Genomic DNA, 25,719 nt, shown 5'->3' on the forward strand with positions numbered 1-25,719 from the left:
GGAGCGGTGAGGGAACTGGGGCTGTTCGGCCTGGAGAAAAGGAGGCTGAGGGGAGACCTGATCGCTGTCTGCAACTGCCTGAAAGGAGGTTGGAGCATGGAGGGGTTGGTCTCTTCTCCCAAGTAACCAGTAATAGGACAAGAGGAAACGGCCTCAAGTTGTGCCAGGGGAGGTTTAGATTGGATATTAGGAAAAAAATTCTTGACGGAAAGGGTTGTCAGGGAACAGGCTGCCCAGGGCAGTGGTGGAGTCACCATCCCTGGTGTTTAAAAGGCATTTAGACGAGGTTCTGAGGGGCACGGTTTGGCGCTAGAGTTGGGTTACGGTTGGACTCGATGATCCTGAGGGTCTCTTCTAACTGAAATGATCCTGCGATTCTTTCGATTGTTCCATTTCTGCCGCTTGTTCCTACGCACCTCCTCCTGCCCGCGACCCGCCCCGGAAGCCGCCGCCACGGCTCGCCTGCCCGGAGCCTTCGGAGGCGGAACGCAGGTTCGCGGCGCGGGGCCCGGGCCGGGCGGCGGTACCGGGAGGACCCGGGAAGATGGCGGCCGCCGTGGCGGGCCCACGTGGACGCGGGGCTGCGGCGCGCGAGGAGGCGGACAGTGGTAACGGGCGCGGGGGAGCGGCGGGGGTTTGGGTCCCTCTCAGCTCGGACGGGCTTCTAAGGCTTCCCCGGCCCCCGCCGTGGGGCCGCCTCCTGCCCCGGCGGCTGCTCCTCTCTGCCCCATCCGAGCCCGCCCGTGGGCTCGCCCCCCGCTTCCTCCCCTCCGGAGCCTGGGCCGAGGGTTGGAGCCTGTTGGCGGGGGCAGCGGGAGCTACAGCCCCGGCCCAGCCGCCGCCCCTTCCCGTGGGAGGGGAGGCAGCGCGGCCCGGGGTTCGCCCGCTCCTGCCCGCCGGCCGTGGCTCCCCCCTGCGCGGCCGCTTTTGGGTTTTGTGGTTCTGCCTGCTCAGCCCGCGGGGTCCCGGCAGCAGCTCGTTCATTTCCCGGGCCCACCGAAAGCGCTTGGGCTGCGGGGTGTCTGGGGTGCCCCTGTCCTGGGGGGAGGGGCGATCGGGCTGAGCTGGATGAGCTCTGGGGTGCCGTGGGCTGTGGGTCTGTCTGTGTCTGTCTGTACGAGACGGGGTTCTGCTTCCTTCTCCGAGGGAAACCCGTGCGATAGGCCAGTGACAGTAACGCACCAGGAGCACAGGGTGTAAACACTGCGTGAGCACACATTCCATCCTAAATATGTGATTAGAACCATAGAATGTCCTGGGTTGGAAGGGACCCACAAGGATCACCGAGTCCGACTCCTTTCCCTGCACAGGACAACCCCACAGTTCACACCATGTGTCTGAGGACATTGTCCAGTCTCTTCTTGAACACTGTCAGGCTTGGGGCCGTGACACCTCCCTGGGGAGCCTGTTCCAGTGTCCAGCACCCTCTGGGGGAAGAACCTTTTCCTGATGTCCAACCTAAACCTCCCTGGCACATCTTCCTGCCATTCCCTCGGGTTCTGTCATTGGTCACTAGACAGAAGAGATCAGTGCCTATGCTTCCACTCCACTCATTCTTGCCTCTTCGTGTGTTGGATGGTCGCTTTTTAGTTATATCATGTAGTTGATTTGTTTATTTGTTTGTTCATTTTTTCTTTATTCTGGGAGGAATCAGGGCGGTGGCCATTTGGAGCCATAGCTCACAGTGGTTCTGTTTGGTTGGAGAGTTAAAACAGAACCCGGGGAACCTGGTGTGGGAGCTTCTTTCAGAGCTCACTTCTGAATGATTGCTGGTTTTAACTGTACGTGTCTACACCTAGGTCACCGAGCAAGTTTAGAAGAATAAAGTATGGACATGCATGTGTATATTTCACACACACAATTAGGACATTTTTTATTGCATCTATGCTAGGCTTTAATCTTTGCAATTCAGAATGGAGCCCCACATCCTACTTCGATAGGGTTAACCTGGTTTAAATTACTTTGAAATACCACTTCTTTGTCTCATGTTGCTGACAGATCTTCTCATGTACTAAATCTTGTTTATCTTTCTGTAATTGTTGAAAGCAAAATGTTGTTGGGTGGCTCTGGCGTTATCCTCCTATTTTAGTAGCAGAAATGGTATGTAAAGAAGACTAATACATGCTTTTGAATTTTTATAAATCTGATCTGGTTTTTATGGCTGATGGTGGAAGTTGGTCCTAAGCAGTGTGTGGGATTCAGGTAGTTGTTTTATATGTATAAAAAGTCACAAGTAGGGGTTTAATTAGTTGTTTAAATACTATATAGCAATATTTTAGCACAGACAAGGCTTAGGGGTGAAAACTTGACAAATTGTTTTACATGTAGGAACCAGGATGTGGTGATGGACCTACTTCTTTACATTTGATGGTTTGAATTTTTTTAAAATTTGGAAATCAGGATATGGAGATGTACTGATATCATAAAAAAGATGCCTTTAGTAGTTTCTGAAAGTGTTGAACAAATTTGCCATTGCTAAATTTCCAATATATACTAAGGACTGTTGAAAAAAAAAACAAACATAATTTATCCTGCATGGAGCATGACGCAACACTGTGTTCACCTTGGCGGCAATAAAAGTCGTACTGATATAGATAATGAGCAAGTATTCAGTAAGTATTTCTTTTCTACATATCTGATGTAAAGTTTTAATTTTGCTTCTTTCTGTGATGATAACTAAATGCTTTCTGAGCCTTTAAACATGCCTGGGCAGTAGAGGTTTTGTTTTAGGTTGGTTAATGCCACTGGTTTGCTGCTATGCTGAGGGTTTTTGCTGGTTCAAAAGGCACATGGAGAAAGCAGAGTAATGAGTTAGTCTGGCAACAGAATGCATGTTTATGCTTGTTAAGTAATTAATAAGAAATATCATTAACAGTTGTCTGCTTGGTTTTGTGGAAAACAGACCTTGTGAAGCAGTCCTGACTTCATTTTCTTCATGATTTGGTTGTGAAAGGTGGTTCATGGGATACAGTAGCGCTTACAAAGTAAAGCACTTGGCTCAGCAGTACTTAGCATCGTGATTTCAAAATACACATTTAAAGTAGCGTGAGACTGGTAGATGGATGAAAGCCAGTCAGCTGGTATCTCAGAGTTGGTGGGGAATTGTCCCCTTGCTGGTGGAACTGTGGGGGTGTCAGAAACCAGTGTCCTGCTTTCCAGCACTTGATTTGCGGCCTTGGAAGTTGCATATAACATAATTTATTTAAAACTTTTGGGTGACGCAAGTATTAGTGGAATGTTAGTTAATAGTGGCGGGACACTTGTAAGCTCTGCTCTTGATTATGTGATAAAGTAGGTCCACTGAAATAACCAACCATATTTTAGCACACCCTAAACTTGCCACCTGTTTCATTCTGGTTAATCACCCGCACTGTTCAAAAATTTATTTTTGCTATTTGACCCACTGAGCACACTAATGAGGGAAGTGGTAGATTCTTCATGTGTTCGATTTGCCATCTAGTTGGCTGTTCTCTCCTGTCTTGCTGTTGCTTGATTCCAGACTTCAGTATTTTAACTTTGATTCCTTCTTTTTTTGTTTTGAAAAGGGCATAGGGTAAGAAAAATTTAATTTGGGGATGTTTTATTTGTGTGGCAAGAATTTGAGCAGTTACTTGTACCAGAAAAGCTCAGTGCCTCTGGTTTCTTTTGAGCTACATGACAACTGTCTTGATTTTTTAATTTGCAACGCAGTCTTCCCTCTGTGCTCATTCTACTTAGGTAATAATATTTTTGCTGGTGTTATTTTTCTTGAGCAGATTTTGCTCTCATGTGAGAAATACCCCCTACCTTAAATTTAATCCATGTGTCTGTCTGCATTTAAACACTAGATGTCACTGTTGCAGTTTGTATATAAGTATGTACACACATACATATATGCATGCATATGTGTGTCCCTGCATTTATAAATCATAATTTGGAGCTAGAAAATATATTTTTTTCCCAAAACTTGCTACTCTTAAACATCAAAATATTATTGAATTTAATAATAAATTTCCAAGGCTACCTTTTCCCTTTTACCCAACCTTTTAAATCACTTTAAATTATCACTGAGATGAGCAAGCACTTGCACTGGATACTTTCTGATAAATTCATTATGGTACTGTATGCCTGCTTGAAGAATTAATTGTAACAGTAAACAGTACATGGTCCTGAACTCGGATAACATTTACAGATGGAGCAAATTAACTACACTAGTGATGGATCCTTACTAGAAACAGAACTCCTGATACTTTTCTGATACTTTTTTTTTTGTTCTCTGTTTTTTTACCCCTAGATTCTGAGTTAAGCTCAGGACTCCCTGAAGACAGCTACTCTTCAGGAGGTGAAGCCCTGGATGGTGATGACGAAGATGAAACGGCAGCCCTTGGCAATGTGGTTGAAGAGGCAACAAGTTCCAAAGCTGGCCCAAGTGCGGGCTGGGCAGATGCCATGGCAAAAGTGCTCAACAAAAAGATTCCACAAAATAAGTCCACCATCTTGGCCAAGAATAAAAAACTCGAGAAGGAGAGAGAAAAGGAAAAACAAGAAAGGCTGGAGAAGAGGATGAAAGTGAGAAAAAGATGCAGTATTTTGTTGTGCAGTCAAATTCAGATGGGCATACATGCAAGATCCCCTCAGCAGGGAGTTGGGAGAGTGATATGAGACTGTCTCAGTTTTGGAATCTCTTATCCACAGTGATCTCTAGTAGCTTCAATTTTTTTACTTTCCAGGCAGTCATGTTGTAGAGCTTTTCCCCTTACTGCTTTTTCTGGGCCATCAGGCAGGCTGATCTTTGGCAGCAGGATTGTTCCAGTCTCTCAGCTTAAGGTGTTTTTATTCTTGAAAGGGTGAAAGCAGCTGCTTTAAGCTTAGTTTTCTGATTGCTGTTGTTAATTTGGGGTATAATTCACTTTGTCAACGTTACAAGTTGAAATAGTTCTCTCTTATTGAAAGTCAGAAAGAGAACAAAACTGCTTTCATTTAAATTCGGCTGTGACTTCCAAAATCAAAATCCTCTAGGTTGAGATTGCAGTAATCATTGATGTGGTTGTGAATCCTGGTAAGAGTTTTCTATTACATGTCCAGGCCCTAAGTTGCTTCTGGTTCTTAAACTGTTATGAAGAAAACAAAACTATGTTGGCAATTAGGTCAGTTGTTTGTGTGTCTGTAGTGGAACTTTTAACTCCAGGCTATGACTGATTTCCCTTCAAGCTAAAAATACATTAATAATTCTAATGTCTCATCTTACCAGTTCTGTTTCAATGGGCTAACCAGGTTATCCACCTGACAGTCCGGGACACGCTGTTGTTAGGCCATGGCCTGCCTTTGGGATAGAGAACTTCTGTACGACATCTGCTCACTTGTGGTTGTCCTAAACGGCCGTTCTCCAAGTGGCCAGTAAATGTGTGGGAGTACTGCAAAGCAGAGGTGGGCTGCAAGTCCCCAAACTCACTTGTTTACCCTTAGAAAAACTTGAGAACAGCCTGCCTTCTATTAATTTTTTGCTGACAGAAGCTAGAATAGGGCAGTTCTTTTGATCAAAGGCCAAAGTGTGGTCGTAAACTCATGAATTCGTAGTAGTCTGCCTGGAATTATAAGGATTCTGAAATTCCATGGAAGACTTCTTGCATAAAACAGACTTAATGCAACATCACCAGGCCTAGAACACTGTCAAATTGCTAAAAGGGGAAAAAAAAACTTCACTACCTTACTCCTGAAGCAGGGGCTGGGGAAATACAGTGTTCTCTTACTGTAGTAGAAATAAAGCTGGTGGTGTTGTGGCCGCTGGTAATGGGAAAGTGGATCAGTTTGGTTTTGAAACAGAGCACCTCAAAAAAAAAAAAGAGACAAAAATCAGTGTTGTACACAGGAGTTGTGTTCCAGTGGGCACTTGGTGCTCTTCCTTGTGTCTGAGTGCTGCCTTTTCGTAGTCTTTGCCACGCGTCACTGTCAGTCACAAAACTGTACTGTGATTACTTCAGCAGAGGAAGTCAAATTCCCAAGGTTCAAAATGCAGCATGTCTGTCTTGATAGACACAGGTTTTTATTATGTATAAATTTCAGCTTGTGAAGTATTGGAGTTAGAACTGTCTTTGAATAATTTCCTTGTCCATAGCTGCTGGTGTGAAAGCATTTGAGTTTTTCTGGACTCCTTTTGCTTGTCTTGAGCCAGAGGCATCACTCTGGTGCGAGTCTTTTCAACTTTTTGTTACGGAAAACAAGTGACAGACTGAGATTTTAACTGTGGCCTCTGGTGTGCCAGTGCAAGAGACTTGCCTCAGACCTGTTGTCTAGCCCCATATTGAAGCTCCCCTTACCCTCAAACCAAACTGAGCTTTGTTGATTTATCTTTTTTTTTTTTTTGCCTTCTACTACATACTCTGTCAGAGTATGCTGCATTCTCAAATGCTCCATGTTGTTTCACATAACAATATTTATAATGCAGCTCGATAAAAAGCGGGAGTGGGAAATGATGTGCCGAGTGAAGCCAGATGTTGTCAAAGACCGAAACATAGAAAGAAATCTTCAGAGAATTGCCACAAGGTAAGAGGTTTTTCTGAATGCTTTCCTTAAATAAACGTATATCAAAAAGAGGAAGAAAAGGCCAGCGCAGGTAATCTGTTTCCAATCAGATTGAACTCTTAAGAAGGGGCTAGCAGCAGCCGAGTGATTTATATACAAGTCTGCATTGTACAGTATCAAGTTCAGCAAAGGATTTCAGAAGCTTTATGAAAGAGTAAAAATTTAGATGGGAATGTAATGTTTGCTTAACAGAAGTGCTTTGTTGGATCCCCCCATTTTGTTAATTTAATGCTTTAAAAATGCAGAACAGTTGTTTCTACTACTCTGTTTTTTCCTGCTCTGCAGAGGATTCACCAGATCCATGGCTGTTAAGTTCAGTTGCCTGTTCTGCGTTGCAGTAGTTTGATGTCGCAGAACTGGTTGAACACCTTGATGTTTGGTCTGTGTCGGCCTCCTTACTCATTCCTCTGCCTTGTCCCCCTACTTCTGCTGCTCTTAAGATCTTGCCTGAGGAATTTAATAATGGATTATAGGATGAGTAACGTGCTTCTGGGGATGAAACATGCTCTTGCACTGGTCTCAGTGCCATGTTACCATGCTTATTTTGGGGTCTGAATAGCAATTTGTGGATTTGTTTGCTACTGGTTCCTAGCAATAAGTGTGAAGGAAGAGTGAAAATTGAAAGTGTCTTATGTTGTAGTAAATGTTACTTCTTAACTGAATTGAGGTTCTGAGTTTTGGGGAGCTAGAAGCCATCCAGCATCTGCACTGATTAGTTGCTTTGGTAGAGGGTTCATTTCTGTGAAGGGAACTTGTGTTAAAAACGTTTTTGTTTTGTTTTTCCCAGAGGTGTTGTACAATTGTTTAATGCTGTCAGGACACACCAAAAGAAAGTTGATGAGAAGGTGAAGAAAGCTGGGAGCTCTGACAGGCAGCGTGCGAAACTGCTGTCATCCGTTTCAAAGAAAGATTTCATCAATGTTTTAAGAAACGTGGAGGGTGCTAAAGGAAGCAAGAATTCTGCTGGAAAGGCCACAAAAAGTAAACAGGTAGGCTTCGTCTGGGAGGAAGAAATGCATATGAGCTACCTTCTCAGTATAATTGCTGTCTGTTAATGTGCCTGTTTTTCAGAACAGCTGTCATCCAAGTGTCTGGGCTTTTTTGAGGCTACTTAAAAAGGGAGCAAGTAGCTCTTAGCCTGTTTTCCCTGACTTTTGAGTATCAAGGTACAAAACACTGGAAGCTCTTCTGATTAGACAGCAAGCCTTGTGTATAAATAACTTGTTTTAGCTGTGCGCTTAAGAAAATAATACGAAAAATTGGATTTTATCTTGGATTTTGCACCAACTGTGGAACAAACTGCTAGATTTTAGTGGGTTGTAACATTTGGAGTTTGGCCAGCAATAGTTATCAGCTCTTTAAAATTGTTCAAGGCATGGGTGGTCTGTGTCTTACATGGTGTATTAGGCTGTACTACTTGTGTGTACCCACAGTTTTGGGTATTTCAGACTCATTTGCTCCAAATGATTATGGTGTCTGGAACTGAAGGGCTTTGCCCTACAGGTGAATATTGAAACAGAAAGAAACTGCATCATATTAAACATTATATGTAGGCTTTTCTTTCCCTAATTCTGTGTGTGTTATGGAGATGAGGCTTTATGGCTGTTACCATGTTTTGGAAAGAAGTATTTTAACACATTCCCCTTTTTCCAAACGTGCTCAAGAGAGACACAATGAGGTTGGACTCATCCAAGTCTTCACCAGTTCTTCCAACTCACCAAGTAGCTCGGGGTAGAAAACAAGTTACTTAGATGTACTCTTTCTCGTATTTCAGAAGCTGCACGTTTTGAAGCTTATTTGTGTTCAGGATTGAACTTTGTGCTTGGTAGTGGGTGGAATACTTCTCTTGGCCCAGGCTCACAGCAGTTAACTAAATGCTTTTTTGTGCCAGGAAGAAATACTTTAATCAGTTGGGAGACAACAGTTTGTCATATGTTTTTTGTTTGTGTGCACTTGGGAAGCATGCTGAAACACTGCCTGGCATGAAAAGCTCATACAATTTTCATGCAAGTGTAATATTAAAGTACTTTTTAAATTCTTTGGATAATGAGAACAATTTAGCTTGGTGCTGACACTTTATTTCTCCTTAAATAATTCCAGCTTGCTTGTTTGGGTGGGGGGGTGCGCGTGTGTGTGGTGGTTTTGTTTTGGTTTTTTGTCCCCTGGAATAGCAGAACATTGTAGTGATAGCAGTGCCAACATCTATTGTAGTAGGCACTGAATCAACAGCTGAGCAAAAACTAGGACCTTTTTTCTTTGTGTCAGATTGTAGTAGGGCAATTTTCTAATTACTAGTCAGAAGACATAGATTGCAAATATTTCTCTGCTATAAAAAATGTCTTATTTTGGCAGCATCAGTAACAGAATATTTCCATTGCAGTGCTGTGGAGACGTTTTAAATGCTGGCTGGTTAGTATTGGTTTTGAGTATTGATATAGGTGCTGCTTTCACATTGTTTTTGAACAAAAACTTCAGATCTTGGAGTTTTTCATTAATATAAGGCTATACTTGTAGGCTTGTTCTTTTTGTTTGGGGAGGGGGATTTTAACAGCCATGTCTGCCTGGGTAGACCACCCCTCCTCTCCCTCCGTTGTTGCGTTTGGTTCAGTAACTCTCCATTCAGTATTGAACCGAACTCTTTAATAAAAACTCCTTTTCAAGCTTTTCTTAATCTGCCTTATTTTCTCTTGAGAACATACTTACCCATTTAGCAGGCTCCCATCCTTGTAGTTGTTGATGCTTGAGGTTGAGGCCAAAATTTGATCTTCAGTCTCGTCAGAATTACACACAAACATTTAGCCACTGAACAATACTGCTGGCCTCCACCATCGTATTTCTGCTTCTTGGTCTTTGAGGGTTTTTCAGAGGGATGAGGCTTTTGGGTGGTGAATTCCTTGGAGCAGGAATTTGGCAGATTGTTTGTGCCATCTGAAAGTGTTTGTTTGTTTTGTGTTTGTTTGTTTTGTAGCAGCCTGCTTTGTTTTTAGCAATTGAGAGTATGGTGTGTATTTCATTTTTTTAAAAGAGGGGGGGAAATGTATTTATTTATGTCAACAAAAACAACGGAAGAGATGCCAATCCCAAACTCCAGGCACTCTGCCATCAATTAAAATGCAGTCCAGAACAATAAAAACATTACCCCACCCACATAAAACAAGCAGTCAGCAAGAAAAATAGGAGAATAAAGTTTTCGCCGTGAAAGCAAACCTTTCCTGACTCAAACCTTTCCTGACTTTCCTTGTGCTGTGAAAGGCGACTTGAATATTATTTGCGAGAATGGGCAAATGATTTTTCTTACTCTGCAGTGGTTTTTGAATGCAAAATTTGCTGCTGTATTTTTGAAAGTTTGGCTTCTTCCAAATATCGGGGTCGTAAAGCTCTGTGGTGACTATTTAGTCAGGTATATGTATGTGTGAGAAAAAGAAACTAAATGCTCTGTAAGGGCCCATCTGTGGGATTTCACAATAGCACAACCACTTTAAAAATTTGTTCTCTATTTCCATCAGCTTCATGCATTGATGGAAGGGACAGGTCACCTGTGCCCTGTGAAAACTTCATTTATAGTCTTGTATCCCTATAGCCATCGGTCTAAATATTAGTTGGTGTGTACCGACCCAGCGTAGCTATGAAGGGAAGACTGTCAGGCTGTGAAAATTTTTCTGTGCCATGTGAAACCATAACCCTTCATCGGGTTTTGTGTGTCCAGATGGGAGTAATTACTTTCCTGAGCTGGAGCCAAAACCTTTGCCTTTCATATCATTAGCTGTTTATCAAGGTATTTCTTAATCCTCGCTGAGCCAGCTGACTTGTGTAATATTTTTCCCTGTTTTTTTCCAAGGTAATGTACCTGATGCTTGCCTCTGGGTAAGATCATCTCATTTCCCTCCCTTTGCCACCTTATCGGAAAGTCTTGCAGTGTGGGAGAAAAACATAATCATTTTATTTAAAAACAAAATCACGCTCGTTGTTTGTGTAGGGCTTTTTAAAGTTTTGGGGTGTTTTTTGGAGGGGAAGCATTTATTGGGAGATATGAGAGCTTTCAATCTTGTTCAACACAATTCTTGCAGAGCGGGTTCTTGTTTCAGTATGTGTTGGTTGTAGATTGCTGCTTCCCACCTGTAAGTTACTATAAGAAACATTGTTAAACTGCAGGTTAAAAAAAGGTACACAGCAGAGATGCTGTCTTTCCAGCCCTAGAGGCTGAAGTAATCTTTATATCTATAGAACAAATCCAGAAGTAGGCAGTGGCAGTAAATGATTTCCTGCAGGAATCCTTTGTTTTCTTCAGGTCCTTAACAAATTCCTAGGTCCTTTTAGGACTGTGGGTTAGGGAACTGCCTTTGCTTCCAGGGTTGGGTGAATTTTCTGGCCTCTTAGAGTTGCACAGACGTGTTGGCTGACGTAGTGAATTACATGAAGTCTTGAAATCTTAATTGTAAGAAAACAAAGAAATTCAGCATTAACATTCCCAGAGCAGCCTTGACTCTTCTCCCTTGCTGCATGTTGGTTACAACAGGGTTGTTCAGCACCAGAAGCTCTAGTCTTGACTTTTTATTTGGCATTTGTGCTGCTCCCCATAAGGCATTACTGGGTGGTAAAACATTTTCTAGAGACATAAAAACAACTAGCATGAAAGTTGCAAATATTCTTTGCAACAAGCATAACCTGCACTCATCAACCTTTAATTTTGAATTAGGCCTCTGTAGCATAGTTTTCTGAATCACTTTTGTTTGCTTCAACTTGTAAGTTTCCTTACACCAGATCCATTGCAGAGCATTTCAGTGGTAGAAGTGAATTTCCTGGTTTACTTTCAATAATCAGGGTCCAAATTATGCCAGATAATTTTTCTCTAATCTGTGCTGACTACATGACTTGGAGGTACAATTTGCTTCCTGTGTTTTGATGGCATCTGGAAAAAATTGGTGTATTGGTCTCAAAATAGTACCTATTCTAAAATAATTTATTGATGGGAAGGAAGATGAGAGGAGAAGAATACAAATGTTGTTTCATATTGGTTATTGCTCACATGGGACTTGAAATAAAATACTTTTCCAGAAAAGTTCCTTCTGCCTGAAGTGTGTTTTATAAATGCTCCTAGTGTTTGGTAAGTAATTTGTAAACACAGTCATTAGAGTCAGGTTTGCTATAGATTTTTTTCTTTTGTTCATAAGACTTCTAATATTCATAAATATTTTAATTTTAAGCAGTAGTTTGAAGATTGTTCAAGGGCAGGAGGAATATTGTACTTTTGACTCTGCTGTTCTTGCTGGGATCCTGGAAGTTACACGGGAGCTTTCATTTTTCAAGTTAGATGGGGATATAAATGTGCTTTCCAGCTTAAAAGTTAGATCTGTTTAAAACCTGTGAGAGTGACTGACGCCTTTTTCTTGCAGCTGCCTAAGTACTGGCCCTTGGAGTGGTGTTCTGCTTTTTTCCACAGTTTCCACAGTGCAGAAGTGGGGAGAGGGGAAAAAAAAATTATTTTCATCCATATACCTGTTTGGGAGGACAGTAATCTGAACAATTGCTTCAACCAGGTGTAGAAAATAGTTTAGTTCTGAAGTATGGATGAAGACATAGATGACTTCTAGAAATTTAGTAAGGTGTATAAACACCTCTTGTAATCTTAAAAGGAAACTCTTTTTCTTAGGTGATTATGACATTGCAGAGTAGCAGAAGTTTATTACAACAGCTGTTGTGTGCTGGTTTTACAGAACTAATTGAAGGAGTAACCAGGCGTGCATGTATTCCAACAGATTTGAGGGGGCAGCCAAGTATTAATTTAGTTCAGCTGCAGCCAGAGTAGATGTGTTCTCCCAATTTTAATAAATGTCTTTCCATCACATGCAAATAAACTTTTAATTTGGATTCCTTTATAAATTGTGCGTTTGTATCTGTTTTTCCCATATGTATCTGCATTCTCTTGAAGGTCACCTTGGATATGTTTGGAGCTGATGCTTTTAATACATTTTTTTGGTTTTGTACTAAAAGGTTGCTGACTACGTAGTTGTATGATGTATCCTAATTTTTATCCTTAGGGATAAATACAATGCAGCCTGCCACCAGTTTGCTATGTCCTAATTTCCCTATGTTCTTTAAGGTAAAGGGTTGTTGTGCAATATTAAAAGTTGTTTGATGGTGACATTTGTACTTTAAAACTATATATGGGAAGATGTATTGACTTATCCAATTTGGGTTATCAGCAGCATTAGGTCTTTAAGATGTACAAGCTCAGTTCACTATCTATTGCCATAGCTGGTAACACACATCTGTTAACATGCAAACGTTGGTCTTCGTCAATATTTCAATGTATATTTGATTGTTAAATGTCAAGAACTTGACTCTGAGTTCAACTCCAGATAAAAGGATTAAGGGCCATATGGTGCCTGTATTTATTTCACTAGGTTCACCTATTTTCCTGTGGTTTTATCCTCAGATTTGTCTTTCTGCTGTCTTTTTCAGATACTTGTTCAGAGGAAAAGATTGTGATTTTGCACTCTGTTTCCATCAACTTTTTTTTTTTTTTTTTTTCCCCATAGTATCCTCTTCATGTTTTATGTTCCTGGCAAGGTTCTTTGCCCTGCAATGGAGGGCCGAGCGCGCAGCCGGTGTCCTCGGGCCTAATGCGAGAGCAGCCCTGACAACTGACAGAAAGACCGGTTCCCTCTTTGTCATCACGAGTCACAGAGTCTGGTTTAATGCTGTCTTCTAAGACGCAGATCGTACATGATCAGTGAGGACAGATATTTTAAGAGAATTTGGATACTAAATGCCTGTTGTCTCTACTGAGGTGATGACCTCAGGTTTGGGGAGGGCGGTCCTCCAGGTGTTGTAACTTGACCAGATCCAGGAAGATGTTAATGGAGATACTAAAATACACATTCCCCACTCCAAAATACATCCTTGACTGCTTTTTAAGTCCAAAAAAAAGGAGGACAATGCAAGGTTTTAATGGATGCCTGTAGGAAATGCCTCTTTCCTCCTTAGAGCTGTAGACAAAATGCTTTTAAGTTCATCTTTCTGTGGAAAGGGATGAAGTAATTTTAATTGAAACATCGCAAAAGCTTTCAGCATGGAGCAGTTGAAGTTTGGCAAATTTTGTAAGTGGATATAAACAGGGACTTGTGATTGAAATGTCAGGTAATATTGAGACAGCTCCATCTGTCATATTTGAGACTTACTTGTCTTGCCATTTGATTATTAGTGCACAGGATACTACAATGGTGTTCTTTTTTCCCAGATGACGTTGCAAGGCTTTTTTTTTTTCCCAGTAAAACTAGGTCTAAAACAACCGCATTTGAAAATCTTGTGTTATAGGTCTTCTTTTGATCTTCCTGTAAGTATGCAAAGCACAAAAAGTCAAATCCTAATGGATTTTTATCTGGTACATTGAGTTGGAAGCCTTATAAAAGCATCTCTCTACTTTTGGCTTTGTCTCCACTTTTGGCTCTGTTTGTGACTCTTATAGGCAGGGCAATGTACTTACAGAAAGATATATCTAAACATTTCATGGAGTTTCATAAAAAAATATTCTCTGGAAGTAAGAAAGATCAGGTGGAGCTTGTCTATCTGAATGAGTTTGTTTCCCCCATCTAAGCATTTTCCATTGGAAATTATCTTGAAAAGTGATTCCCTTACTTTGAAGTTTTATTAAGGTCTAAAATATTCTGATTTCCAGAGTGTTGAACTAGAAGGTGTGTATTACAAATGACCTCTGTGGGCACCTACTCATCTGTTTATCTTGGTAGACTTCAAACTGCTTCCAGCTTCCAATGGTTAGAGGGTTGTTGGATTCAGGTTTTTTTAATATGCGAAAATATGGCCAGTTTTTAATGAATGTTTCTGAAATTTACTGAAAGCGTAGAAAATATACTTTTTTTTTTTTTAAGCCTGCTGTTATTGCAAATGATACTAAAGCTGCCTTCTTGGGAATGTCAGACCTCTTTTGGGTTTGTTGCTGAACCCTGGACAGTGTTCTGCATGTGGTCTGTGTCATTTCTTCTCCATCTGCAGGCGTTGGGGAAAACCCATACGGAAATGTAGAAGGAGATGGAAGGGTCAGAAGGGTAGCCAGATGTCTAAGAAAAGGGATTGGGATCGTAGGCAGTTTATGTATTCCCTCTTCAGGTTTAAACTGCTTTTAGAAAGCAGCACGGGAATGCTGAGGGGTATGGTCTGTTCCTTAATGAGTTTGCCACTCACCCACAACAGTGTGAGGGAAATTACAGGAATATAAAATCAGAGAGACTTGGATTTGCAAACATTTAGGATATGTTGCAAAAGCCATTTAAGTAAAAGCAGGGGCAATGAGGGTAGGGAGGTTCAGCCAGACAAGCTGCTTACTAGTCATAAAAACTTCACTATTTCATATTTAGTAATAAAAATACACAAAAGCTAGTTCTTTGTGAGGGTTTTTTTTCCCTCTCCTGCCTTGCAGTTTTTTGGATCCGTGTATTTGTTTCGGAACTCAAATGTAAGTGGAAATCCTGAGTCAGGAAGAGGGGGCTTTTCATTAACCCCACTTCTTCCTCATCAGCTACTCTGTGAGATGATTTCTTAAGTGCTGGAAGTGAAGGACTTGGTCATTACTGTAGCCTTCGTTGTTTGAGATGACCTTTTGGGACTTGCTCTTTTAGGCCTCTTGCTGAATCATAATGAAAAACAGTGGATGATTTAAGCATCATTTGTAGGAAATAATCTGAGCCACATTCAGATTATTCAAAAATCTGCGAACTGCTGATTTATTCTAAAGAAGGATCAAAAAAATACTCCAAGCAGCTGTGCGCCTGAATGTTTCCTTACTGTGCCAACAGGCAAGCTTTTGTAAAAGCCTGCAGAAAGTTTTAGGTACCCAGCTGAGATAATGCATGTGTCTTGCATAAATGGGTGACATCTGAGAAAAATCTGTTGTGACTTGAAAATGTTTGTCTAAAGTAGACTGTTGAAAGACATTAGTACTTGACTTTTGAGGGATAGCACATTGAAGGCCGTAGTCTTGAAGGGACATTTTTTACAAGGCATGTTACTTTAGCTCCATATTTACCAGATACGGCTTGATGGTTCAGGAACTGTGCAGCTAATAAGGATGTTGTGGATCTGAGTAATATTTAGGCAGATCCTTTTAACTCCATCATGTCTTCATTACTGCAGCAAATACACTTTAAGAAATGTAGGACTGGCTGCTGGATAGAAGCAGTTTTTTATCGCCTATGGGAAGCTGCATGGCATTTCTTTCAGGGTTGAAATGCAAAGTATCTGGAAAAGTTCTTTCTTCCTTTATTTTGAATCCCATCCATACAGAAAAATTCTTGGTTCATTATTTTCCTTTTAGGAATATTGATGGAAGCTGGTAAGGAGTCCATATAAGTTTGCTTTTGGTAGTTAACTAATACTAGCTGATTTGTTGTGGTACAAAATGAACAATATTTTGCAGACTGTGATTACCTGGAGCTCAGGATTAGCTAGCATGAAAAGCTGTTCTTTCTGATGGACAACACTGTGTATTTCCAAGTCAGAATTAAGATTCTTAATGAAGCACTGCAGCCACCTTAAACCCTACCTGGTTTATGAACAAAGAGCTTGTGATTCAACTGCTCTGAATACCAGAACTTACTGTACAAATTTTTGACTGATGAACAATGGAAGTATAACATATCTTGCTTTAAATACGAAAGTCTTGATCATATGTTCTTTTTAACCACAGTACTCTTTGGGTTTTTATGTCAAGAGTTAATTGATCTAGGTGCTGTGCAGTCTTTGCTCTAGGGGTCCAGTCATTCAAGTAGGTGAAACACAAAAGCTGCATGGAGACTTACAGATGGAGAAAGGGTGGGAGTAACAGGTGAATACTGAGAGAGAGGTGGCCAGTATGGTAGGCAGGAATTTCACTGTCAGTAGTATAACTGCTGATAAACAGGCATTGCACGTGTGAAGGTAAAAGCATATAGATGAGGGTAATGAAGCAGCTTTGGTTTTAGAGGAGGAAAACCCAAAGATGACTGAAAATGAGCAGTGATGGCATATTGAAAAAGTATACTATCTGGAAATTTTCTGTTCTGATGTGTTACATGATGACCTACTACAGGGAATGTCTTATTTCTCTCTAGGTATCTTTTCTGTAATAATTTGCAGTCTACTTTGAGCTAGCTTTTATGTGGTACCTACTAAACAATCTTACTTGGATACTTTTTTCCTTTGTCGGTGGAGTGACAATGTCAGTAGCCTGACAGTTGTAAGGAGAGTAATGTAATTACCCAATATTCAGGACATTGTCATTTTGCTGGGCATTTTACAGAACATGAGTTAAAAATTACAATAATTTATTCCATGAGTAAGAGTTTATACTTGTGTTGTAACTTAATTAGAAGATTATGTTTTATTAGGTGAGGCTTATTTTCAGGTGAGTTTTATTTGATGAGTTTTTATTTTCTCTGAGTAGCTCCTGGGTCTAATATGCCCATGCTGTTCATCATCTCATTAAAATGTGTAAAGAGAATCTCAATGCCAGACGTTGTCTTGCAGCTGCATGTGGTAGAATTCCTTGTGCGGCAGAAGGATTTCTGAGACTGGTACTCTCAGAGCTGGAGCACAGCACAGACTGGGGAGTTCCAGAGCATCCTGTATGCTGAAGGGACCTGTGGTACCCTTGAATTCTTAAAATATTTTTGCTTTCTCCAACAGAAATACTGATTTATGAGGTTTCAGATGAACTAAGGCTGAGGAAATCTGTTCTCTCATAAGCTCTTTCTGCAATTCTTCTTTACAAGTGAGCATTTAATAACAGAATCACGGAATGGTTGGGGTTGGAAGGGACCTCTGGAGATCATCTAGTCCAACCCACCTGCTAAAGCAGGTTCACCCAGAGCAGATCGCACAGGAATGTGTCCAGGTGGGTTTGAATGTCTCCAGAGAAGGAGACTCCACAACCTCTCTGGGCAGCCTGTTCCAGGGCTGTTCCAGGGCTTTACTGTTCCAGTAAAGAAGTTTCTCCTCATATTCAGATGGAACCTCCTGTGCTTCGGTCTGTGCCCGTTGCCCCTCATCCTGTCGTTGGGCACCACTGAAAGGAGGCTGGTTCCATCCTCTTGACACCCACCCTTGAGATATTTATAAACATTTGTGAGATCCCCATTCAGCCTTCTCCAGGCTGAACAGACCCAGCTCTCTGTCTCTCCTCATAAGAAGATGCTCCAGACCCCTCATCATCTTTGTAGGTCTCCGCTGGACTCCCTCTCAATGCTAATGATCTTTTTTCTTTGCTTAAGTCCAGAAGATTGCTTGTTTTTAGAATTTCTGTAATTCAGTTCTGACCCTGCTAAGATTGGGGCATGTTTAAGCCTCTGCGTGCCAACCTAAAGCATTCCTTCTCATTCACACATCCCCAGTTGTAGTAAACCCTAGAGGAGGATGTGAGGATGGGGAGGCTCCTCATGTAGGTCATTAAGCTCTGGGTGGTCTTCTGGCTGTGCTTAAAGGGAAAATCAGTATTTGTTGTGCTTGTGGTAGTAATTCCAGGGTGTTACTTGCAGAGAAGTTTTAAGAGAAACAGCAGGTTTCAAAACACACTGTAAAAAAAAAAAATTTCATTCTTAGATTTATTTACTGGAAATGCCAGTGCAGATGCTGTTCACAAGAGACCTTGTGGTCTGAGTAAACCTCCTGTGCCATTGCATATATCTGCAAAATAGTGTCATTTCAAATAAACCCAGGCAATTTAGTTCAGTCACTGTAATTTCTTGTTCAGAGAGAGGATGCGAATGGATATTGAATGACTCTTGCCTAAGGAATGAATGATTGTGCAGGCTTATGCTGCAGGAGAATAGGCTTCTATGCAGCTCGCATGTTCTGCAAGCTCAAAAATGCTTCCCAGAGTCAACGTGAGTTGCTGTGGGACTTCAGCTCAGACATTCAAGATAGTAGCGGTACAGGGTATATTCTAAGTTTCCAGATCTGTGGTTTTTTGTGTGTTTGGGATTGAGTGTACATAGGAACCTTTCTTATAGTAATTCAAATTAGTTCAAATTGCAAGCAGCACCGATGATTAAAATCAAGTATCATTTTTCTGTTAAAAATCATTACATTTTACTTTCTGCTTATATTACTGCTGCAGTTTTCTTTAATTCCTCCCAGCCTAGAGGAAACTTATTTTCTCAGCCTGTGAGCCTGGATATTCCTGAAAACAAATTTAGGAGAAATTATTATGCTGATGTTCCTTGTTTTCCATGTCCTCTCATCTCTTACAAGTGTTTTCTGATTGTTGTTATTGGATGGTTTTGTTTGTTGGTGGTTTTTTGTTTGTTTTTTCTGCTTTATTTGTGGAGTTTTGTGTGTGTGTGTTTTTGTTTTTTAATGGAGATTTAGCACACCCCAGCATATGCCTATGCTGGGTTTTTTTGCGCTAGGTTGAAACGAACTTGCTTGGGGCTGGGGAACAGAATAGCAGCAGTCATTTGGAGCAAGATGCAGGCTGGCAGGGACGGTAATTGTCAGATGTATGCGAGAATGTGTTTTGGCAGTTACACTTTTCAACTTCTTCCGTGTGACAAAAGCGTTCCTGTATTTCAAGGTCTTAGATGTTTGTATTGAGCAACAGGGAGGAACCTGGGGAGGCAGTTCAAATTAATTGGACGTGTTAGAATCATTTTCTCGGGGCTTAAAGTTGTTGCTTGAGAGATATTTATGTTAGAAATTCCTTCCCTGACAGGTACAAATAAACTTTTACTGTGTGTGATGGTAAAGAGAGATGCCCCTGCAAGCTCTGGCATTTCATCATGTACATGGGGCAAAGGCGTGTGAGCCCAGTGTCCTGATTGTAATTTCTAGCTCCGAACAATGTTTGTTTGTTAATACTCTGCAGTTACTGTCTCCTGGACCCAGGCTGTAGGGGAATCTCTACGGTGATGTAGGTGTTTTTGCTGTTTGGCGGATGCAGAAACTGGGATATGTTCAAGTGACACATGCTGGTGGAAAGCGGAGTGAAATGTGGTCTTTGATCTGTGAGCTCTGATTTCAAGACATATCTTTTAATGCCATTACTTACCAATAAGCATTATGGGACTTCGGTCTACTTACACATAGGGTTCTAAAAAGCTCTGGCAAACTTTCCTGCTCTGGTTTTAGGATGTTGCTGTGCCAGTAAAGCAACAGATGAAAATGACAACGTCCTGGGACTTAGACTGAGCTTAGCTCCCTTAAGCTTTCAAAGGAAGCAGGTTTTGAGCTAAGGCACTCGTTTGCAGGCTGAAGCAGCTGTGTGCAGTGACAAGTGTCCTGCTGCTGCTTCTGACAATGACAAAAGAGGGAGAGAGGATCCATCTCCCACCTGAGTGGCAGCGCAGTCTGCCACAACTCCAGCGTTGAGTTTGGCAGGTCTCCGCTGAAGATACTTACAGTAATGTCATTACCAAGAGTGAATTAAGTAGCTCCAAATTTTTGCAGTAGTAAAGAAATGAACCAAACCTGGGAGATTTCTAACTTCATCATATAGCTTCTGATGCCATGGGGCTTTCATAGACCAATTCCTCCAAAAGCATCCAGGAGGCAATCCCAGCCTGGATCCTGGAAGGAACAGCTGTTTGTTCTAGGTGACAGACCTAAGCTTGGTGGGCGGGTGGGTGGTTTTGTTAGGATTTGCCTAAGAATTTTGGTTCGTGTTGTCCTGGTGCATATTTTAGAGGGTATGTCTTCAAATCAGAATTAGTTGGGTAAGTGTGTCCTCACTGCAGAGCCCTACATGTGTCAAATTTGAGCTAATGCTGTGATAGCTTAGGTGTCACACCAAGCAGGCAAGATGCTGTTTATTTATATGATCTCTTTTCAACTGGACTACTGGTCTGTCCCAGCAAATAAGTATCTGCACTGGAGTAACCACACTCTGCATTTTGGTCTGTCTGTTTTCAGCTCATGATAACAAGTGCATCACCGTGTACCAGTTGACTCCTGAGATATTTTACTAGTTACTGCCTCTCAGACCTTTTGAAATAGGTTGCCACACCTTCGGGCAAAGAACAAACCAATTCAAATGTATGTATAAAAAAGGAGAAGGGAAAAAGCAACACCAGAATTTTTCACTCATTGCCTTACAGAGGGATCCACTTTATGTAGCATTACCCATTAATGTTTATATAGCCTGTTTTGGTTTTGTTGGAGATGTTCAAAGGGAACTTCAGTGTTGTAGTGAAGCGTGGGAGATGAGGATGAACAGCTGACTGGATGTTCAAAAGAGGTTGTATAGAATGAAAGCTGGTTTATTTTCCATGTGCTGAGAATCAGTTTCGGTTTATTTAGATGAAACCACATTATGGCATTGAAAACCCAAGTGTATTAACGTTCTTACATAAAGCAAGTCGGGAAGTGATGTTAAAGTTGAACTAATTGTTAATTATACAAATAGTCTTGCTGCATATTTTCTTAAGACTCCAGGAATGTTTTGTGATACAATAGATTTGAGTAGTTTTGATTCTGAGGGGAAAATAGAGCAGTAAATGAGTTAGGAATGAAGATACTAACCATGGGGTTTTCTTCACTTGGGAGCATGCTTAAAATTGATTAGATATTTGCTTCCAAGAGTTTAATCTTCATCTGAGGCATAGACATGCTACCTCTGTCTTTCTCCTTAAGGCTTCTTGTAAAACTCCATTCAAAGCTTTGTGGTGCCTTACATAGCGGGTAATGCTATGGAGGGTCAGCATCGCTCTTTTGTCGAGGTCCTGCTTTTGTCCTGTTGTTCACTTGACATAACCAGAAAGAAGGGCTAATGGTTGCTGAATGGTAGCTTGTGATGAATTTGAGCGTTGGGCTTTTCAAACCCTGAGCCTTTCACTGTCATTGCTGACAATAATCTACTGCTTCTATGCTGTTTCACCACCCCCCCAAAAAAAAAAAAAATTCCCCGTTCCACACATTCGGGGGGGGGAATGGAATCTCTGGTTTTATTATTCTTGAAAAAAATAAGACAAATAAGATTGTTTCGTAAGGAAGATGGAACTTTTCCGTTTAGGTATTTCAAATTTGACTCTCTGGCACGTTCAAACAGTGATTTATAGAAGATTTGAGATTAAAAAAGAAAAAGCTTGGTGACTTCGGTAATCTTTTCAACCTTTCTCTACTCTGCATAGGTAAACTTAAAACAACTGAAACGCAATTAAAGAGGCAGGGGGACAGGAGGGGGAAGTTACTGTCTCCTTGCATCCCAGAACAGAGTAGAGTACCAGTGTTTCCAGTAATACAGATAACACCCATGGGAACATCTTAAGGTCTGCTTAGGGATCTCCCTTATCTGTAAGTCTGAATTCCAGGTAATTGAGTAGAGTGGTGAGAGTAGCCTTTCAAAAAGAACTGCCAGAAAAGTCACATTTAGCATTTCTTCTTTGAATGCCTATTAAAAATACCTCTCGTTTGGCAGACTTTTTGCACTCAAGTAACTTCTGTTGATGTGATATGAAGTGTTAAATTTACAGGGATGGACCTGCATTCTCTGTTCCTCATTTCTCCTGCCATTAAGTTCTTTATGCTGCTCTCTCCCAAAGATTGCATGGACGTCATCTTAAATATGCCACGGTTCTACGTCTCGCATATTCCTAGATGCATGACAAATAAGAGGCATGAACAAATGTTTACAGCAATAATACATTTACTATGGGGTTTTGCATCTAGTAGGCAAATCTGCATCTGCAGAGGATGCTGGAACAGGTGACCCCCATCCTCTGTACAATGCCAGGAGGTGGTAGTTACTTAAACTGGGCTGAATCAGCTGAGGTCTGTCCTTTTGAGCAGGGGAGTGGGAAAAGCACACCTGAGATGCTTGTAGGTTCAAAGACCTTGCAAAAGTAAGTTATTGTTTTCAGTGCCCCTAGTTCCCTTTTGGCAACTTTTTGCTTTCCTGCTGGACGCTGAGCCACGTTGTTCCTCGGAAGTATTTTGCTACTAAGGCTTAAACTTTGTCAGCACATTGAACAGTTTTTAGCATTTTCCTTCAGGAAGAATGTAGAAATAGCTTCAAGCTGTTCTTTAGTACTGTTGCCACAGGATGGGGCTGTTGCACTGCTCAAATACGATCGATCTGTCACTTAGAAGAACTGCAACAAAGTGCTGTTTTCAGTGCTAACCTAAACCTACACTCCTGTCACTTTTCTTTATTACTCACCAGTCTGCTGAGCGTGGCCTCAGTTTATCCACTTTCAAGAGGTAGGAAATTTAGAGTAAGGTGGTGTTGGCTTGCTGAGTGTAGGTCAACTTTGTTTCTTTTAGAGGCAGCTTTGCACCATATGAGAAGCCCAGGTAGTGAGGTAATAATCCACATAAAGAGGATTTGGTTCAAGTATCGCAGAATATGTTAAATATTAAATTTGGGGGATTTTAAGCCTTTATTAAATCCATATTTGTGTTTTAGAAATGTGCCAAGAAGTGTTCTAATGAAGCAGCACCTGGGGGTTAATAAATGATATCATGAATCCATTCTGATTGCCAAGAAAGATTTTAATAAAGGAAGCCATGCCCACGGTTGAATGTTTCATCCACGAGGAATAAATGTTTTGTTTCCATATTTCTTTTATTGGTTGGTTAAATCAAGTTTACTTATTAGCATGAAGCCGCATATGATTGTCCTGCGTGTTTCTGTGTACCATCGGCATAAAGAGCTAGCCCCCAGTATGCCTGCCAATGCAAATTGTAAGAGTGTGAGAGGTGTTATTTTGATTGCATGATGAGTTTCCATCTTTTATGGCCTTTCATATTCATCTCATCTCCTTCTGTTCCCTCTTCTCCTCCCTTCAAACATTCAGGGCGAAGTGAAGTCTGAAGAGGCGCCAGAATGGAATATACTGCGTGATGACTTCATGATGGGAGCATCTATGAAAGACTGGGACAAGGAAAGCGATGGAGAGGGCAATGCTGACCAAGGAGGTGGTCTGAAACAAGAAGATGAGAGTGACTGAATGAAATTGAAAACGATTCAAGATAATGTTTTATCTTAACTTTGTTTGGATAAAAGTCAGCATTCTGTGAATGTACAACACTTGGAGGATATTTCTTTTTTGTTTTTTTTTAAAAAAAAAACTTGCACAACTTTGGAGTCTTTTCTCCTCCATGTCAAACTTTTATTTAATATAGCTTCATTTGCTATACTGAAATCCTGAAATATTTTCCAAAACATGTATAATTTTCAACATATTTCCAAAACATTTTGTACAGTCAAAATAGTGGCACCTGCCCAATGAAAGAAAGGTTTTGCCAAGGTCATTAAAAGTTTATACATTAGTCATGGCAATTGATGTATTAGTGTGCCTGCATTTCCAAATCGGTGATGCACTTTGAAAAGTTGTTAGCAATTCGCAACAGAAATGGCTTACAATAAACACAGAAATGCCGTCACTTTGTAAAGTTGTCGGACTCCTATAGAGTCTTTACTACTTTGGCCAGAAAAGGTTTTGTACATAATAAAGAAAAGTCACCATTAATGTGATAGTTCTGGTCTTGGAGCATTAGTTTGATTGGAGACAACTCTGGAAACATAATTGTAAAAAGAGAGACATGACCCTACTGGTTGGCTTTTGTATTTGTTTTTATATATATATGTATGTATGGTTTTTTTCTATTGCAAGTCTGAAGTTGACTAAGCTAAGAGACTGGTAAGAGAGGAAAGGACGGTTGTTGGTATTGTTTTTGTTGGAGGAGAGAGGGCTTTTCTAGCAATACCACATAAAATTGTATTCAGTGTTGCTTCATTTGCAGTTCTGGTGTTCTGGCCTTTTTCAGTAAGGTGCTGGTTTAGTCAGCTATAAAGCTAATTCCTCAGCTCTGTAAAGGGTCAAACAAAAGCCCTTCCTCTTAGGTGTGTATTGTAACAGTACTACATTTTGGAAGACATCTGTCAGCATAACAATTTGGCTCTGTTTAAGCTACAGCAGTTTCTCCTAATTAATGTTTGATTGCAAAGGCGCAGAAGCCAACATGCATAATAAGAATGTATATATTCTGTATAAGCATATGCATACAGAAGAAGGGGCGTTGTGATTAAGTTCTTCTAAATGAGAGGCTGGGGTTGAATTCTGCTGCCTTCACTATTCCAGGCTGGCTGATTCTGTGTTGGTTGTTTAACTTCGTTATCACACTTTCCCATTTGCTATGTGAAGAAAATGATTTGGGGCCTATTAATTTGCACTTAAACAGCATAGGACTATTCTGTCTGTTTCTACAGATGTCTTGTGTACAAACCTTTCTTTGTACCTCCTTATAAGCAAGATATGATTAGGAGCAACTTTTAAATTTTCAGTCTTCAGCATAGGAATGTGTGGTAGGACAGTGGATTTAGATTTTCCTGATGAAGACGTTGAGGAGAGGAGAGGGATTGAACTGTGTGTATGCTGCAGGACAAAAAATGTACGTACAAAATGGCAGAGAAACCCATCCTAACAACCGGCAATGGCTCCATTATCCCTAGCCTATTCATCTGGTATATATTGTAGCATAATTCTTTGAGGAGAACTCAAAGCTAACAGCAGAAATGTTTAGATTTTCAAGCTGTTTTGAGTGTTAAACATATTAGATATCTGAGGAGACATTAGTTTGTGGCCTGATATTTATTATCATAAATGAAGGCGTACACCCAAAATATCAAGTGGTAAAACCACAGAAGTTTGACATATGGTTATCCCAGCTTCTGAAGGTTAGACATCTGTACAGCTGTTCAGCGGGAGTTGGCATCTCATTAGTGCAATACACATATATACTACAATGAGTTTTGAGTCTATAAAGCAGCATACTAGTCTAATCTGGCATTGCTTTTTTTCTGCAGAGTTCAGTTACTTGGTGTGGAAAATTACATCAGCCACCCTTAAATCTACAGTTGTTCTCTGGTTTGATTTCACCAGTGTCTGTCTGAGATCAAACTTTTGGAAAATAATCTAGTTTTTCTAAGGAACTACAACATCCTGAGGTGATTATTCAAAATTTCAAAATACTTTCAGAATACTTCTGGAATACTTGGGTGTTTACGAGTTTTATTTGTGCATTTTTGAAGTAATGTTTTGATTAAAGCGCTGAAGTTTCACTTGTGCATTTAAGAAAACCATGGAATATATTGATATTGCTAAAAATATCTTGAGCTTCCATTTAATTTAGAGCACATAGCAGTACTTTTTGCCTATAGGTGGAGAGCAT

General features: G+C 40.8%; 1 protein-coding gene across 1 annotated transcript; it reads left to right on the forward strand.

Annotated features, from left to right (window-relative positions):
- The first annotated feature begins 498 nt into the window (after positions 1-498).
- RRP15 (ribosomal RNA processing 15 homolog) lies at positions 499-24,399 on the forward strand. Its single transcript, XM_065632032.1, has 5 exons — positions 499-608; positions 4,274-4,548; positions 6,425-6,522; positions 7,349-7,550; positions 23,343-24,399. The coding sequence occupies exons 1-5, from the start codon at positions 545-547 to the stop codon at positions 23,493-23,495; spliced, it is 792 nt and encodes a 263-aa protein (XP_065488104.1). The 5' UTR covers positions 499-544; the 3' UTR covers positions 23,496-24,399.
- Positions 24,400-25,719: the final 1,320 nt, after the last annotated feature.

The sequence above is a fragment of the Caloenas nicobarica genome, chromosome 3 (assembly GCF_036013445.1).
Source record: "Caloenas nicobarica isolate bCalNic1 chromosome 3, bCalNic1.hap1, whole genome shotgun sequence".
Classification (NCBI taxonomy): Eukaryota; Metazoa; Chordata; class Aves; order Columbiformes; family Columbidae; genus Caloenas; species Caloenas nicobarica.